We start from the raw sequence: 16,225 nt of genomic DNA on the forward strand, positions 1-16,225 counted from the left end.
AATGCCAGCACTGTCCACCCGACCAAGTCAAGTGTTCTTACCTTACAGGCCTTTAGGCTACGTTACAAACTATGTCCCGTTTGTTTTACAAAGGAAAGGATCGGAATTCTTTTTGACCACTTCCGTTGGAAATGCGTTTCATATTTATAATGTATCTTTTTGCACCTTACATCGCTTTAGTCATTGCTTTTTATAGAATTTTGTCTCCAATCTGTAGTTCGCCCAGGGACCTATTTAATTTTTTTTAAAATATAAAATTTTAATTAGCTTTTAAAAAATTAATTGTTTTTTAAGCCGTAGATTTTGCTTATTTTTTTTTCTGTTTTTCCCTTATCTATTCTTCTGTTATTTATGCAGATTGCATCTTATAAAGTTAATATTATTTCGGAACAAATTAACTTTTATAGTAGCGGAATTAAGCAGTTATAAATTTTGTTTTTGTAGGTGTTATGCTATATAACAGTTACTCTTTTTTCATTTAATATTTTATTTGTTTTATAATATATGTAGTGTAAAAAACTTCAACTTCTGTTTGTTGGACCTCAACTGGAACAAGATATTTCCTGTCTTACCGCTTACAATGACTTTACTATCGCTGCTGCTGGGACTGATTTGTTATGGTTTCTTCGGGGAAAACTTGTAACTATTGCTTAAACGCGCGATTTAACCTTCGTAGTTATTATTTTGACAGGTTAAAAAAATCAATTCGCATCAATCGCCTATTTGCCTACTTTATTTGTTCGGAGAAACTTTAATCTCCATCAGTGATGGAAAATTGTTAAAGTTGCACTCTGTTACAGATGGAGGTAGCGCATGTAGCCCTTTTTTATAGAGCATTTACTTTTTTGTCCTTTTTTATATATTTTGTGCGCCTGGATTTGATTTACATGTAGAATTGTGCGGGGAGATTGACTTTAGTCAAAGTTTTTTCACTATCAGCGCCTTGACTCATCCCAGCACCTATCTTAATAAGATCCTGCTCGGTTCCGTCGAAGGCAAACTGCAACTTTGGAATATTCGCTCTCGAAATCTTGTCTATGAATTTTCTGGTTGGAACAGCGAAGTAGTTTGTCTCGTGTCTGCCCCGGCCGTGGATGTTGTGGGGGTCGGACTGCAGAACGGACACATCGTACTTCTTGCTATATTCACAACTCATGTTCTCCTTATGTCGTTTGTTAACACGTGGTCAGATCATTCACAACATACGCTTCGACCAGATGGTGGTCTCTTTTCACCAGGAATATGGTCCCGTCACCGCCATAGCTTTCCGGACGGGTATTCATAAGGGCTTTGCTGTTACGTAGCCCCTCATAGTTGCGCTCGTCATTTTCAGACGAGCATGCCGTGCTAGTCACAGCGTCAGGCGGTCGCCTGCTTTTCTGGAGTTTAGAACAGCGCCGGTTAATTAGCGCCCTGACCGAACCCCATTGTGGCCAGGTGACATGCGTGGAATACTTACCTTCCCAGCCGGTCCTGGTCACGATTGGATCTGATAATTCTATCAAGGTTAGATGACCTCCTCTCTGCTTTATAATACTTTAACGACGCCACATTGTCATGAAGATGTGGATTTCTGATCGACCTGACGCGAATCCTCGCCTACTTCGGTCTCGCTCCGGTCACAGGTTTGTATACCCCTAGACTAGTTATTAATGGACCCGGAATCCGTTTTACTACCAGCGCGCCGCCAGTCAAGGTGAGACATTACGACGAAGAGGGAAGATATCTCTTGAGTTCTGGTTTTTATATATTTTTATTGAATTATTACTATTACTGAATATCTCTCATTACTTGTGGATTGTCCACAGGGATGGATAAAGCTCTGCGTCTTACATGTTCCCTCCGGGACTCGCAAAACGTAGAATTTTCTCAAGGCCACTTACTGAAGCGGGCTAAGAAGGTCAGCGTTGATGCATGAGAGCCTTCAGCTTTATTTGCTGTTTACTCTTTGGAAAAATACCAGCTTAGTATAACCGCGGACGACTTAAAGTTTTCTCCTATTGTGGACTTTGCTTCTTGCGCGGCCAGGTCCAACCTTTTCTGCTTTACGCACTCTTCGCGTTGTGACGGTTTTCTTAAGAGAGCGAGACTGGGATAACATTGTCACCTGTCACCTGCACGAGCTTGAGGCTCGCACCTGGAAGTTTGCCGACAAAGTTATCGGGTCTCATGTGCTTAAGCCGCCTTTTGTAGTGGAAACGTCGGTGATTGGGGGAGAGATCGACATTAAAGGCGCACGGGTCCCCTCCACACCCTCATCTTTCAACGTCCAGCATGCCGCCGTGGCTAGGAGAGTTGAGCTCAGCGCTTGTGGGAATTTCGCCTTCATTGGCCTGTCTAACGGCCAAGTGGACAAATACAACATGCAATCCGGACTGCACCGTGGCATGTACGGCAGACCTGGTAACCGCATCACCCATTGGCTTGCTGACGTGTCATTTAACTACCGGAATACTAACAGCACATAGCGGCGCTATTCGCGGAATATGCACCGACGCGACTAATGCACGTGTAATAACCGTTTGCGCGAATGGCAAAGTGAAGTTCTGGGATTTTGAGACGCGGAAATGCCTGGGAGAGCAAAACTTGGGCGCTCCAGTTGCTCATGCTCGTTTACATCGGCCAACCAATATGCTAGCACTGGTCTGCGACAACTTTGTTGTTCGGTTTGTGTCACGCTGGCATGTTTTTCTGCGAGGTTTATTGACCTCAATATGTTTTTTGCGCAGTGTCTACGATGCAGAGACGCAGCAGCTCATGCGCACTTTCCGTGGTCATGCAAACCGCATTACCGACGTTGTTAGACTCTGTAATCGCACTCTTTGAAAAATAGTAATTTGACTATTATTTTGAAGGATTTTAGTCCGGATGGCCGTTGGCTAGTCAGCGCTTCAATGGATGGAAGCGTGCGTATCTGGGATATTCCATCCGGTAGACTTCTGGATGCCTTTTTGGTCTGCTTTCCGGTCACGTCTCTCTCCTTTGCGCCTACTGGTCAGTACCTGGCCACTTCCCATGTAGACCATTTGGGCATCTTCCTTTGGTTCTCTTAATTTTTTTTATCGCTCGCCGTGCTTGCGTGTAACATGAACATCAGGGCCAATAAAACTCTGTTTTCAAACTCTCAAACCGCTTTTCTACCCGACAACTTTCAGCCGAACTATATAGACATGCCTTCTATTGGTACCTCATGCCACAGTGATGAAGAAGATTGGCCAGCTAGCGTTACATTTGCTGAGGACGAATCGTTAGTACCCCATCCGTCACCCAATCAACTAGGCGTTAGGTGTCTCACTCTTTCCTTGAAGCCAATGAATTACTGGCAGACATTGAGCCAGCTGGATCTTATCAAAGTCTGTGCTCCCTTTTTATCATATTATTATTTATTAATACTTATTAGGAGCGCAACAAACCAGTTGAGGCTCCACAAAAAGCACCAAAGGCCCCTTTTTTTCTCTCCACACTTCCTGGTAACTTTTCATATATATGCTACGAGCACTGTATAATATCTTCTTCCAGGGCTCACTCCCAAGTTCGCTCTCGATGAAACTCAAGAGGAGCTGCAAAATATACTTAATAGAAGTTCATCTGCCAGTCGCGTCTTGGCACCCGCCTCTTCTGTTCTGTTGCCCCCTTTGCAAACTTTTCTTTGTAGCTCTTCTAGTGGAGACGATTGTACTTCTTCCTATTTGTTAATGAGTGTCTCATTTGATGTTTTGTTTTCCAGCTAAAAGACTTACGGACGTCTTAGGCCACATGACTCCGTCAGCTGTGGATCTGGAAATTCGTACCATCAAGTACCAGTACCGCTTTATTCATTTTTTTTGTGTGTTATTTATGTTGTTGCAAAGGTCTGCGGAGGCTCTGCAGAAATTTATGAAGCTTGTTAACGTCGAACTTCTTAGCGGCCGCAATTTTGAGCTGTTAGAGACTTATATGTCTATATTTTTAAAGGTTACTTTGTCTATTCCGCCGTACTCCCTATTGATTATTTCACATATTAATGCTTTTCTTAGCAACACGGCCGAATGGTTGCCGAAAATACTGAACTACTGGCTACGCTGGAGAAGGTGCAGCTGACGCACAAGATTGCTTGGAGCAACGTCTCAAACTTGCTTAACCACTCTCTCTGCCTTATTGAATACTTGAAAAATTTATAAAAACTTTTTGGTGTAATCAGCTTTATTACAAAGTTAAGTAAAGTCTGTCTTTTTCCGGAGAGAGGAAAGTTTATAAAAGCAATTCAAAATAAATCAATTTGCAGTTTATATTTTTTTATCCTTGAGAAAAATTTTATTTAGCTATACTATTGTGGGGAGATGATTTAAGTTTTTTATTATAAAACTCACTGAATGTCGATTGCTCTTTTCTCTTTTCTATGTAAAATCTTTTATATTTGAATAGCTTCCGATTTATAGTTTTGTACTCTCTCTTTTCGCCTTTTTGCACTTCAGATGAGAATTTTCAGAAGACCTCTATTTCCTTTTTTTATATGCTATTGTGCCTATTACTGTTTGAGTTTGTGAAAGCTTTTTTATAACGGACGTATTATTAGTGGTTTTTTGCCAGTTTAGGACGGTTTTAAATAATGAAGATGATGCTTATAAATTACTTGAGAGTCTGTTTTTCCCTCCGATTTTGTACTGGTCGCATAGCGACCTAAGTGTGTGGCTGTAAAGCTAATAGGTTTTCTGTGAGAGATATATCAATTTTTTTTCTCTTATATTCGTAGCTGTTTACTAGAACAAAAAACAGTTTAGCACGCAGAGGAGTCTGTTTTTATTAGAAGCACTTCTATAGTGTTTAACTTTTGATTTAAAAACTCTAGGATATAATTTTTCGTCTAGTTTAGTACGGAGCCCCTAAGAACTATATCAATACTCTTATTTTTAAGAAATTTCGATAACTAATATTCACTTGTTAATTAAACAACAGTTCTATTAAACTACGATAACCTAAAGTCTTCGGTAATGTTTATATTACGCGCGAAGCGATGAAAGCATCTTTAGTTTTTAGCTTGTTTTTGGTAAGTTTATTTTAATTATATCTAGGCTACCTGTTTTGTAGTAGACACCCTTTTTTCACGTTTGTTCCAAGCTACTCGGTTTTTGGAGGCACCTCGTTACATATTACTTAGTAAAGTAGTATTTTAGTTTAAGGATAATTATTCTACCTCTTCTGTTTTATTATAATGTCGTGAACTTTATTGTTATTGTAATTAAGACTATTATAACGACCTTCACCATTTCTATTACTATCTTTGTAAATTACCTTATCAATATTACTGTTGTTGAAACAATCATTCTTTTGCCTATTTTAACAAGTGGAATTGACTTTTTTATTTTTATAAAAATCGCCATATTTCAAGTTAGCTGGTTTAGTAAACTTCATTTTCTCAGCGTCTTCTGTCATGCTATATCATTATTAGCCTAGAATTCAGAGTAAGTATGAATAACTTGTACTTTATGTTTGCAACTGGAAAAAGGGTGAGCGCGTTCGCTAATATTTTTAAAATATACATGTTTATTAGACAGGCGGTTTCTCTGCTTTTACACGTATTAACGTAATGGTAAGCAATGTAATGTATCTTCCTTTTATATGAGACTTCGAATTTTATAATATTTTTACAGCTTCATAGCCAGTGTATTCTTCTACATAATCCAGAGGAATTTAAGTTGAGTTAGATATATATAACATTGATAATCAACCGGCTATGCATATCGCCGCAGGTATTACTAGGGACAAACTTACTAAATACAATGGACTGTAATTTCAACGTATGAAAGAAATCCCTGGGGACGGTCGTATAAGCTTGAAGTATTGTAGAAGCAAAGACATGCTTGCTGACATCCTTGCAAAAGTTTTTTGCGTGTATGGAAATTCATTAAACTTAGTAACATATTACTCATGAAATAAATAAAATCCATTGCTGAAGGGTCGAGGGGAGGCCGCAAAGAGAGATTTCTTCAGCATGAATAAGAAATCCATACTACTTCGCGCTCATCGATGCTATTGGTCTAATATTGTTTACTTCTGTACGTCTATAAAGCTTATCTGCTTTAATAACATTTTTTTGCTTCTTACCAGTCTCTGGTGCGCGCTTGCTTGGTTTGCTCAGAGGAGTTGCTTATTCTTTAACTACTAAATTTGACTTTCTCGAGCTAGTAATATGCATATGTTAAACATATACATTTAATTAACTGCTATATTTAATATACTTTTATATATGCTAGTTTCTATAGATTTTGATGGACTGTATTTAAGTGCAATTTCCTACTATATGACTGTGGCCCCCCGTCTTTTTTTTGTTTTTGTTTTTTTTTAAATCCTGTTATCAATCCTAAATAAAGTTATGTATTTATTATTTTTAAAATAAATTTCCTTTGTTTCCTTATTATAATTTCGTCTTCGTAAAAGTACGATTTTGGCCTTTAGAGCCTTGGCTTTCTCTTTCAATAAGTGTTCTTTTGTCTATCTCAACTGTAAATTAAATGTTCATACTCAGAAATGTATAATACATTTACTTAGTTAATTCTTTTCGTCAAGTTATGGGACATACTGAACTTGGTCGTTTAAAGGGTCACATCCTGTAATTTATATTACATAGGAATTAAAGTTATCTGTTTTTCCTAATTTTTATAATGTTTTATTAGGATTTTCTCTATAGTATTTACTGGGAGTTCCAATTTTAAGGAACGAGTTTTCTGGGTGCTGGTTAACCATTTATGTTATTCATTTTTATACCACAACCAATTTTTTATTCTATTCAATTAAGATACTATCTAAATTATGAGCTAAGCTTCCAAACTAATAGGCCTAGTTAATCTTATAAACTTAGCCAAGGTTTGTCTCTAGTTAGTTTATTGTGTGAGTAACTAATTGCTCTATACCTTTTTTAAAGTCTAGGGTGAAGCGATATAGTAAACCAGTTTTCATCCTAGCCATAGGAACTGCAGTATAATTTTAAGACTACGTTCAGAGAGAGCTAAAATGTTTGTTAAAGGTACGTGAACCGCCAGCCTAAGTAGAAGAGCAGTGTAGTAATTTAGTGCTTTTAGGAAGGTGGAGAATGAACTAGTGGATGAAGTTGTAGATTGAATGTATAATGCTTTTAGATGCCAGATTAGGTCTATTTTATTTCCATAACTTTGCTGATGGAATATGACCTAAAAACAAACGTAGGATACCAAAGAGACGTTTTCCAAGAGCTTTGTGGAAATAAATGTCTCCTAAGGTGTTACGACTCAAAGGTGTATGTAGAGATATTGAAATTAACACAAATGATTACCTATTACCCAAAAGAATCGATATATTGTTAGGAAAGAAGCTTATGTAATAAATGTACCATATTGTTAACTTTAATAAGTTGAGAGAAGAGCCAAAGAGTTGCAAAAACAAAATGTCGTTAGAGTAAAATTTGATAAAGTAAGACCATATAGTCTTAACGTTCGATGTTTTCGAAAGGGTTGCTGCTAATATAAAGTATCACTTATATATTTGTTGTATAAGCAGGTAATTACGTTGAATATTAAAAGTGAGCGCAGCAAGTAAGTAATATAGAGAAGGAACTGTTGGCGTAACAGGAAACATCTAGTAACAGAGCAATACACTAACTAAATATTCATAATTCTAACTGTAATAGAGCAATCAAGTATCAATAATTACGACTGCTATAAATCAAATAATAGAAAGTAAGATTATACTTAAACACTCCCAAAACATAAAACACCAATTTATTTAAATAGAAATAAGCCAAGAAATGGAAAAACAAAACACAAACCAAATTAATTTTATTTAAACAGTAAAAATGTTAAAAAAATGTTAATAGTTTATTTATAAGTACAATATAATTTATTTTTATTACTGTTGATTTGCAGGCCAGAAGTCCTCGAAAGTAAAGATAAAACAATACGTTATATAATATAAAAATTAGATATATTATAGGCTTTAATGTAATATAATTATGAAGTCGAAGAACTAAAGGCACTAGAAAATTATTTGGTAACACTGGGCTCTCTAGTAGCACCAAAAAACCCTAACAGAAGAAAAGAGACGAGAGAAAAAATAACTGCATGGGTCATAGTTATATATGCACATGCAGCCCTCGGTACCTCTTACCATGGACATAACCAAAAATATTGTTCCAGAAAATTTTAATAAAATAAAAAAAACTTCTTGTTAAGTCAATTAAAAAACAGGATAAAAAGTATTTATTTAACTTATTAACCAGGAGAATGCAAAACTTAAACTCTAATGAAATATGATTAAGAACGCCAATGCCGTGTAAGTAGGGGCTAAAGGGGAAATCTAAGGCGCAACTTTTGTATGCAAACAGCATAGGTATATATAATCTGTGACTACGCGCCCGTCCGAGGCTAAAAATCTCTCTGATGTAGTGCAAAGCAATTCAGTAAAAAGAGATTGTTTCTGCCTATAGTTAATAGTCACTATTGTTTAAACAAAGAAACTACGCGAAAGGGCAATCAGAAACAACATCACAAATATTTTTTTTAAAACAAACTAAGCAAAAGGTGAATCTATTATAAAAACTAATATGGTACTCTATATTAATTCTTAAAAATTTAGAAATATAACCTTATTGTATGTAAAGGTATAAATACAGGATAAAGTAGGCAATAAAAATAAGCAGCCCTGGGCCCGTGTCAGTACTTACCGCTTTTACAAGTTCCCCAGCGAGCCTCTTGTTAATTCAGATCTTGGCCCTTTCCATAAAACTGCTGTGTTGGTACCCAACCGGACGAATTCTCGAATTCTTACAAGGACGAGCTCGGAATGCGCGTTCTAGAACCACAGTATTTATAGCACATGGCGAAAACAGGGCCATCAGATATATTAGATATCGCTAAGTACATATATTCAACTTTGAAGGCAATGGTCTCTTTACGAATTCTCGTCGGCCTTTCTGCCTGTTCTTCTTAACTTGGACCATGAAAAGTTATTATTAAGGATACCAGACTTTTATGAACTGAGCTCAATTCTTTGAGGCTCTTAATATAACCTTTTCAACCCCCTTCGGCTTACCAAGGACTTCTGCCCTACTTGACTTTGCTGTTGCTAAATTCGAGGCCGCTGTGACTATGGCAAATCACACTTCCATAACAACGGGTAAGTGAGTTCCGCCTTTAACCGCTTGCCTGGGGAATTGAAAGCCCTTATCTGCGAGCAAAGACGCCTCATTCGAGTGGCCACGGTGTCACAACGCCCTTTAACGCTTAATAGATTACACAGGTGCATTATGAAAGAGCTGTTAGGGCCTACAGTCAGCCGTTTGTAAGCGATAAAGTTAAGTAATATATCGGAAGATAACGGAAGCCTTCGGACCTCTTTCCGAAAATTTAATAGGTAACCCAAAATCAAGCACGTTTATCACTACCTACTATGCGAGACGGCAACTTAGAGACGAAAACAACACTTTTGCTGCTCACTTTGCTACTCAGTATACCACTACTACCTAACTATTTAGTGGCAGATGAAGCGCTTTGCGAATCAAACGTCTCCACTGAAGCCGAAGAACAGCTTGAGCCAATCACCACAGTTGAAATCATGAAGATTACTAAACCTTTTCCGAGACGAAAGGTACCTGACTCCAATGGTATTACTAACGTGGTATTAAAGCAATTACCGGTGGTGCTGTAGAAAGTCTATGCTACCTCATTATACAGTGGCCCTCGCCACCTTCCGTGCGCTGCGGAACTGTGGTGCTGCCTATGAAAATACCACGCCAAGCAGGCCTGTGAGCCTCCTATCAGCCGTTGGCAAAGTAGCTGAGGCAGTCGTTTGAGCTTCTTGAAAGCGTTCGTTGACGCAGGCCACGCTGTGCCAGGGTTTTATTATAGATTTCGACAAGGACACCCCACGACGCAAGGGCTACATCACCTGACAAAGTGGACGACATGTACCATCAATTTAAAGTAGGTAACAAATCAATGTCTTTATTGTTATCGAATAAGCAAGGATTGCTTTACAAATTTCGCGGTAAATTCCTCCCTAGTGTTCTTTTTAATGAGATCAAATCTTACCTTAGAAACCGTATTTTCGATTTAAAGGTGGGCGATGCATGCACCCAGCGCGGTTCTCTTTTTCGGTCTTTGATGGGTTGCTTATGTAATGGCTCCCTCATAAGTTCTAATAGTTTACGAAATTTGGGACGGCGCACACCATCGCCGACAGCGCAAGCGCAATGGTCTCTAAATAAATAAAATGGATTATGCTAAATTTTTTTTTCAAGAAACCATTATGTATATTGGATTGCTTTAAGAAAAGCTTAAAGCTAAGAGCTCCCCCTTCTGGTGAGGAGCTTTTAAGGGGGAAGGCCTGTTTGGCAGTGGTGCTGACCGGTGTCTTCAGGTGGCCACGATTCTTGTGCCCAACGCTGCCTCTCTTGGTGGTGGTTTTAGCGGTTTTCCCGCCACATTAGGTCGAATGGCGGAGCCAGGACCCGAAATTTCCGCTTTTCCAATCTTCGGGATTCTAAAGAGCGTGCACTAGTGGGCACTCGCGCCCCAACCCCTGCAGAAGAGGGGAATTCAGATTAAGCAGCTTAAGGTCTGAAGAAGTCCGGCCATAGTATGTCAGGGCTAAAAAAAAAGGCTTAAAGCTAATGTGTACGCTATTACCTTATCGAGAGCTCGTAAATTTGGTGTTTTTAATACGACTTGAGCGAGGTACAGGAAACACCATTTATAAAATAAAGCCATGAGTCTGGTTGCGCAACAAAATTTGTTTCCAGCTTTATTTTTCTTGTTCTGAGTTAAGAACCACTTAAAGTAACAATTAAGGAGCACGTAGCACCCTCCTAGTGCAAAAATAAATTAAAAGGTTAGGCTAAGTTACTGTCGTCAAGAGGAAGGTGAGTAATTATTAAGACCTGAAATTGTTAAAGAATATTTTAACAGAGAATGAAACCTCATGCAAGTGATAGTGACATAGAATAATAGGTGCAACGTAAGAAGAGATGCCAGTTTTTATTGAGGCAGTTCTCTGAAAGCTATTGCTTGGAGGAAATTATATCGCTATACACCTAAAAACCGAGATTGTTATGACTCTAAAAACTTAGCTATGAAGAACAGTGAGACAATAAATTCGATTCATTTACTAAAAAGATGGATTTAAAGTACGGTTTCATAAGTAATATATGCTAACATTGAAAGGAAAGCGAGATTTATTTCATACGAAAACACAAATACTTCTTCCGTAGACAGGGTAAGGTGGGCTACAACAGAGTAGTTTTTGCTGGTGCTAACTTTCAACTTTTTATTGCGTAGTGCTTATACTTTAGCGTTTATGAATGTAATTAATACAGGGTTATAGGAGTAGAACGGTTTTGAAATTGCTTAACTAAGTGAGGTATGTTATTTTAAAGAAAACGTAGTACTACAAAAGTATGTAGCACTATAATACCGCTTTATGCGTAAGTAGCAGTAAATATAAAGAAAAATCTCTCCTTTTTTTCTACTATGAATCTTAGATGTTTTATTATTTAACTCTTTTGCGTTTAATTGCTAACACTGAAAGACTTTTGTTATATATATATACACAAGCGATGTAACACGAAATATATACGTTATAAAGTTATTGGGAAAGTAAATAACGGACGTGCAGCGCGCAAAAAATAAAGTTTGTTTAACCTCTTCCCTTACAATTATTTAATGTTTGTGAACCTTGAAATAAATAAAAATAATTTGAAAATATCTTTAACGAGTATCTCTGCATACCTGCAGGTTATGCTCATGGTGAGAGGTTAAATATAAAAACTTTATTTTTAAAGACTGCGCCACGTTAATGAAGAGCACACCAAATATGTTACTAGAATGTTCTTCAAGTTATTAGAATCAATTTTAAAGTTGTCTTCTCACAAGCCATCTTTACAACGATAGAATCTTGCAACACGACTCTAAATGGTGAGCAAAGCCAAAATCGCCTTTCAAATTATATAATTTACACTAAACTTAGCATAATTAAAATAACAAGAAATGAATAAAATATGTAAACAAACATTAAATTTAACCAAGATAAAAATTTATTATGATTTGATAAACCAAATTACATTAATGAAATAATTAGTTTATATAATTTTTTATGAGAGTGCAGTGTTATTCAAAGCTTTCCTCCTTTTAGCCAATTTTGAAATGTGTGCCAATTTCCGTTTCTCTTTTTTCTTTCGATAAAAGTTTCAATAGAGTTAAGAAAACCGAAAATAATTAATTATACCATCATTCTCGTGTAGAGCTTTTTATGTTTTCTAGGCATCATAATTCTAGCAAGCGCCTTCTCTTCTGCTTCAACATCGATTGCGCTTCTCTTTTTCTTTGGAGAAGCAAAAGTTTTCTCAGAGAAATTGAGAGAAGAGGAAAAGCTGATGCCCGCTCTTTCGGCTTCCAGTTCTTTTCTATGCAGAACCAACTCGTTCTCCTCTACGAAAAAAAAAAAAAGATTTATAAAGAAAATATTAATAACTTTAAGGTTAAAAAAACTTTAGTTAAATTTTAAAAAGTCTATAAAAATAAATTTATTATTAATTATTTTTATATATTTATAATTAAATATAAAAAAAAAGCTTTGGTATATAAAATTTGAGTCAAGGAAATACAGAAGTCTATACTTATACAAACTACTTAACAAATATAAATTAATTTATAAATTAAATAGTAAAGATCAACATATAGGTAATAAACGAGAAAAGTATATAATAATAAATCTCCACCGTCCACTGCTCTACTGGCCTTCCTCTCCTTTTGCAGTTTACGGCTCATAAGATATTCATCTTCTTCGGGATCCACAAAAGGCGATAAATGAGGTGGAAGCAGTTTTCCTTCATAAAAATTTAACAAAAATTTTTTAAGGCATAATTGTATATATAGAAATTGCCTTCCAAGTAAAGCTCTACTGGAAGCTGCTTTCTAGCATTGACGCTGTCGTAGATCCATTGAGGCTGGACGTAATACCGAGTAGACCGCTTAGCCTTGGTACACACCAATAAATTCCCAAAAAAAAAAGATTTGAATAAATTAAAACACCAAGGTGGGCCGATCGACCACGTGATGGGTAATGGAAGGATCCGCCTCGTCGTAGGTCAGACCTTCCCAGGAAACAACGCCGCCGCAGGAACGGATCACAAACTCAAGAGATTCTCGGGGGACCTGTTGGGCGTGTTAGCCTACAACAAGTGCTAACAAGATAATAAGAAGTGCCTCTCTTCCTAAAAAAAAAGTGCAGCCTGAAAAAAGCTTTTGATAGACCTCTTCATCGTCAATGACTTTCTTGTATATTAATAATTAATAACAAAAAGAAAATTAATTAATTGTGCTTTAAACAATCGTTTTATAATACGTCGTTATCTGGACCGGCTGGATCGAATAAATCAAGCACAGTTTTGCTGGGGTCGAGCTGAGGCTCTTCCTCGTAGAATTTATCATCTGCAGCACTAATCGAAGTTATAACGCTCTTTAAAGTTGCTATTCTTTTTTCTGTGGCATTTTGTTGAGCCTGAACAATAAAATCGCGTAAAAAGAATTACAAAGAAAAAGAATTAATTAATAAAAAAAAATTCGCTAAGTTAAAAATCAATTGTACTTTCAAATCTGGATTAAGCTCTGCAATTTCCACGACTTTTTCTAAATTCTTAAATTCTTCTTAACAATTGGAATCCAAAAAAAAAGAAAAAAAAACAACCGCATTATTAGAATTATTGGAATCAACAACTTCGCTAACACCAGCAAAAAGATTACTGACGGAGACCATCTTAAAAGCTTTGAGACTTCCGGATTTTTCATCAACAAACAAATCGATTCTATTCCAAAAAAAAGTTAAATCCATTATAAAAGAAAAAAACTTAGCTACGAGATTTAGTTATATAATAATGCCGTTTACTCTGGCGGATACTTCAACCCTAACGACTGAAAGAGATGACAATTTACAAAACCGAGAGCAGTCGCGTAAAATTCTAAAAAGTTCAGCATAACGTGAAAATCCACGTCTTCTGGTATCTAAGCAAAGTTCAATTAGTATTTTAAATGATTTAAATTGTCTACAACCTTTTGCTTAAACAGATAAGGAGTTATCCAAGTAATAGTTTGGCCCATAATCTCAACTTGATAATAAATGCCTTTAAAAAATTAATACAATTTAAAATTTAAAAACAATGAGTAAAACTTTAACCTTTTATAGATAAAAAAGTTTTCCTTAAAGAATTTGTGTAAATTACGTAATTCATAAACTCTCTCGAAAGAGTATCACAGAGTGAAACAAGATTGCCTTTAATTTTATTCGATCTATTAAAAAGGGGATTCAAATTTTTAAAAATTACGGAGTGGTTGAATACAAACAATATAAATATGACTAGTGTACCTGGGCATAATCCTAAATAAAAACACTAAGCAAAGAGCATCATCTAAATCTCGAAGCGCATCAAGAAATGTGGGATATCTAAAAAAAAATTAGCTCTATACCTTAGCAATAAAGAGGTACGGACCTTTCTTTTACCAAGTGATCAACGGTGTAAACAGGCTTATTTTCGCGTAAACGCTCTACGGTGTTCTTGTCCCCTTTACCAAGAGCTCGACGTATTTTACTAGTAAAAGCCTTGATCTCCCTAAACTTGCGAAGAAGGGGCTCATGCTATTAAAAAAAAAAAAATTTAACAAAAAGGCACTCAAGTAAGAATTATAAGAATTTTTCGAGTAACAAACCGATAAAAATTTTATATCCTTTCTAAAGTAAAAAGTTGAAGTTTTCTTTAAATGTTTAAAATTGGAAGGAACGCGTGGATAAATGCCTTTAAGTATACACAACCTCCTATAAAAATTATGCAACAGATTTCAAGAAGTAACAAATTTTTCAACCTGAAATCTGACAAGGAAAGTTGTAATTTTCTCAACGCCTGTGTTCTAGATATATATGTATTAGCGGCTCCTCTTTGGGCAAATTTAAGCCTTTTCCCCATATCTCTTTTAGCCTTATTATTTGCGTTGCTCTGACAAAAACTGAGTTTTTTTAAAAGTAGAAAAAACCACGCGCTATTGAGAATCTCATGGCTTATGCACGCCCTCTTCCACCGAAAGGAAGTACGCCACTCGTTAACGCACAGCGAAGCGGGGGAATGTTACTAATTTTCTTTTTGTTAGTGTCGTAGTGCCGTATGGAAATTGAAGGACAGATTTATTTATAAAACATAAAATAAAGTTACAAGGTGAAAAGGTTTAAATTTGAATATGCATTAAAAAACGCTTTTCTCTACAAGGAGCTTTTGGAAAAATATTTTGTTAATACGGTAAGACTGTATTTTACAAATTATTTTAAGTTTTTTATTTTAAAATTAACTTTGTTCACCGTAGTTTTTTATAGACAAACATTGACTCGAAAGGTGTGTGGTTTTCTGAATAGTAATAATTAGAGGGCTAAAGACAGCTAGTAAGCTACTTCACCTAAAATTTTTATGAACACATTCGCAGCGATCAGAATTTAGTAAAAGGATTGTGCACTTATAATCTTTGCCTTTTTGTGTACTTTCAAAAAAAAGGAACAGTGAACTTTTTTTTTCTAATAAATATTTTACTGAGGTGCTTATTAAATATACCTTAGTGATCTTAAAGTTTTACTGTATTATTTAAATCTTTTTTTAGTTTTTCCTATATTTCAGTTAAAATAGAAAATTATAAAAACTAAAACTAAAAAGTAAGAGATAGTTTTATTTGCGTAGTGTCGATGCTTTAAAGAAAGATATGACCGAAGAAACTAGTAAGTACTTTCGTTTTTAGAGTTAACGGAGGAATTTTCTTTCGGTTAATAATAAAAAAAGAAAGTCTGTTGACATCTTCAAGTTAGCCTTAGAGATGCTGTATTTTTGTTATTGTAAAAAATTTTTGGGCTGCAAATAGTATATACATTTTTAAATCCTTACATTTATTTTATACAGCTTCTCGTCTCGTTACTCTGCTTTATAATACAATACAAGCCAATATAAAAAGTTTATACAAGAAATTTTGGTTCTTTAACAAATTAATTTACTTATATTAAATGTATTCTGTTATCTTAACAATTTTTTTAATATTTGGGGTTCTTTGTCATATTTAGTTTAGTTTTGGTGTATAGCTAGCATTGTATATACCAATTTCCTTACAACACATAAATGTTTAATTTCCAGCTTTATTATTAAGTTAAGTATTTCTTGACATCTGTTATTGTTTTTTTCTAGTTAATTTTTTTT

General features: G+C 35.8%; 2 protein-coding genes across 2 annotated transcripts; one reads left to right on the forward strand and one right to left on the reverse strand.

Moving 5' to 3' along the window:
• The first annotated feature begins 72 nt into the window (after positions 1 to 72).
• Positions 73 to 4,219, forward strand: LOC135145052 (WD repeat-containing protein 36-like). Its single transcript, XM_064077180.1, has 20 exons — positions 73 to 151; positions 511 to 639; positions 692 to 806; positions 894 to 1,129; positions 1,191 to 1,275; positions 1,334 to 1,506; positions 1,564 to 1,625; positions 1,681 to 1,739; positions 1,809 to 1,900; positions 1,964 to 2,028; positions 2,081 to 2,403; positions 2,462 to 2,666; positions 2,730 to 2,799; positions 2,856 to 3,043; positions 3,098 to 3,353; positions 3,401 to 3,470; positions 3,520 to 3,675; positions 3,728 to 3,797; positions 3,852 to 3,954; positions 4,017 to 4,219. The coding sequence occupies exons 5-20, from the start codon at positions 1,218 to 1,220 to the stop codon at positions 4,158 to 4,160; spliced, it is 2,094 nt and encodes a 697-aa protein (XP_063933250.1). The 5' UTR covers positions 73 to 151; positions 511 to 639; positions 692 to 806; positions 894 to 1,129; positions 1,191 to 1,217; the 3' UTR covers positions 4,161 to 4,219.
• Positions 4,220 to 12,097: 7,878 nt separating this feature from the next.
• On the reverse strand, positions 12,098 to 14,962 carry LOC135145060 (pescadillo homolog). Its single transcript, XM_064077187.1, has 16 exons — positions 14,862 to 14,962; positions 14,709 to 14,814; positions 14,492 to 14,637; positions 14,368 to 14,445; positions 14,179 to 14,291; positions 14,055 to 14,125; positions 13,891 to 14,006; positions 13,693 to 13,810; positions 13,594 to 13,641; positions 13,351 to 13,506; positions 13,212 to 13,280; positions 13,038 to 13,160; positions 12,889 to 12,982; positions 12,725 to 12,832; positions 12,232 to 12,434; positions 12,098 to 12,178 (listed from the first exon to the last, which is right to left on the reverse strand). Exons 1-16 carry the CDS (start codon positions 14,960 to 14,962, stop codon positions 12,098 to 12,100), a joined length of 1,731 nt encoding a protein of 576 aa, XP_063933257.1.
• Positions 14,963 to 16,225: the final 1,263 nt, after the last annotated feature.

Source organism: Zophobas morio, unplaced genomic scaffold, assembly GCF_036711695.1.
Source record: "Zophobas morio isolate AGI-343-1 ecotype UQ-CSIRO unplaced genomic scaffold, CSIRO_AGI_Zmor_V1 ptg000119l, whole genome shotgun sequence".
Classification (NCBI taxonomy): Eukaryota; Metazoa; Arthropoda; class Insecta; order Coleoptera; family Tenebrionidae; genus Zophobas; species Zophobas morio.

What these genes read in the sequence shown, in the direction of transcription:
- LOC135145060 (XM_064077187.1), bottom strand. Translation starts at nt 14,962, where the DNA reads ATGGGGAAAAGGCTTAAATTTGCCCAAAGAGGAGCCGCTAATACATAT. An exon ending in AGCTTAATCCAGATTTGAAA is followed by an intron (nt 13,507 to 13,593) that starts GTACAATTGATT and finishes TTTATTGTTCAG; the next exon opens with GCTCAACAAAATGCCACAGA. An exon ending in CAGCCGGTCCAGATAACGAC is followed by an intron (nt 13,281 to 13,350) that starts GTATTATAAAAC and finishes TTAATATACAAG; the next exon opens with AAAGTCATTGACGATGAAGA.
- LOC135145052 (XM_064077180.1), top strand. Translation starts at nt 1,218, where the DNA reads ATGGTGGTCTCTTTTCACCAGGAATATGGTCCCGTCACCGCCATAGCT. An exon ending in CGCCATAGCTTTCCGGACGG is followed by an intron (nt 1,276 to 1,333) that starts GTATTCATAAGG and finishes CGTCATTTTCAG; the next exon opens with ACGAGCATGCCGTGCTAGTC. An exon ending in TTTGCTTCTTGCGCGGCCAG is followed by an intron (nt 2,029 to 2,080) that starts GTCCAACCTTTT and finishes GGTTTTCTTAAG; the next exon opens with AGAGCGAGACTGGGATAACA.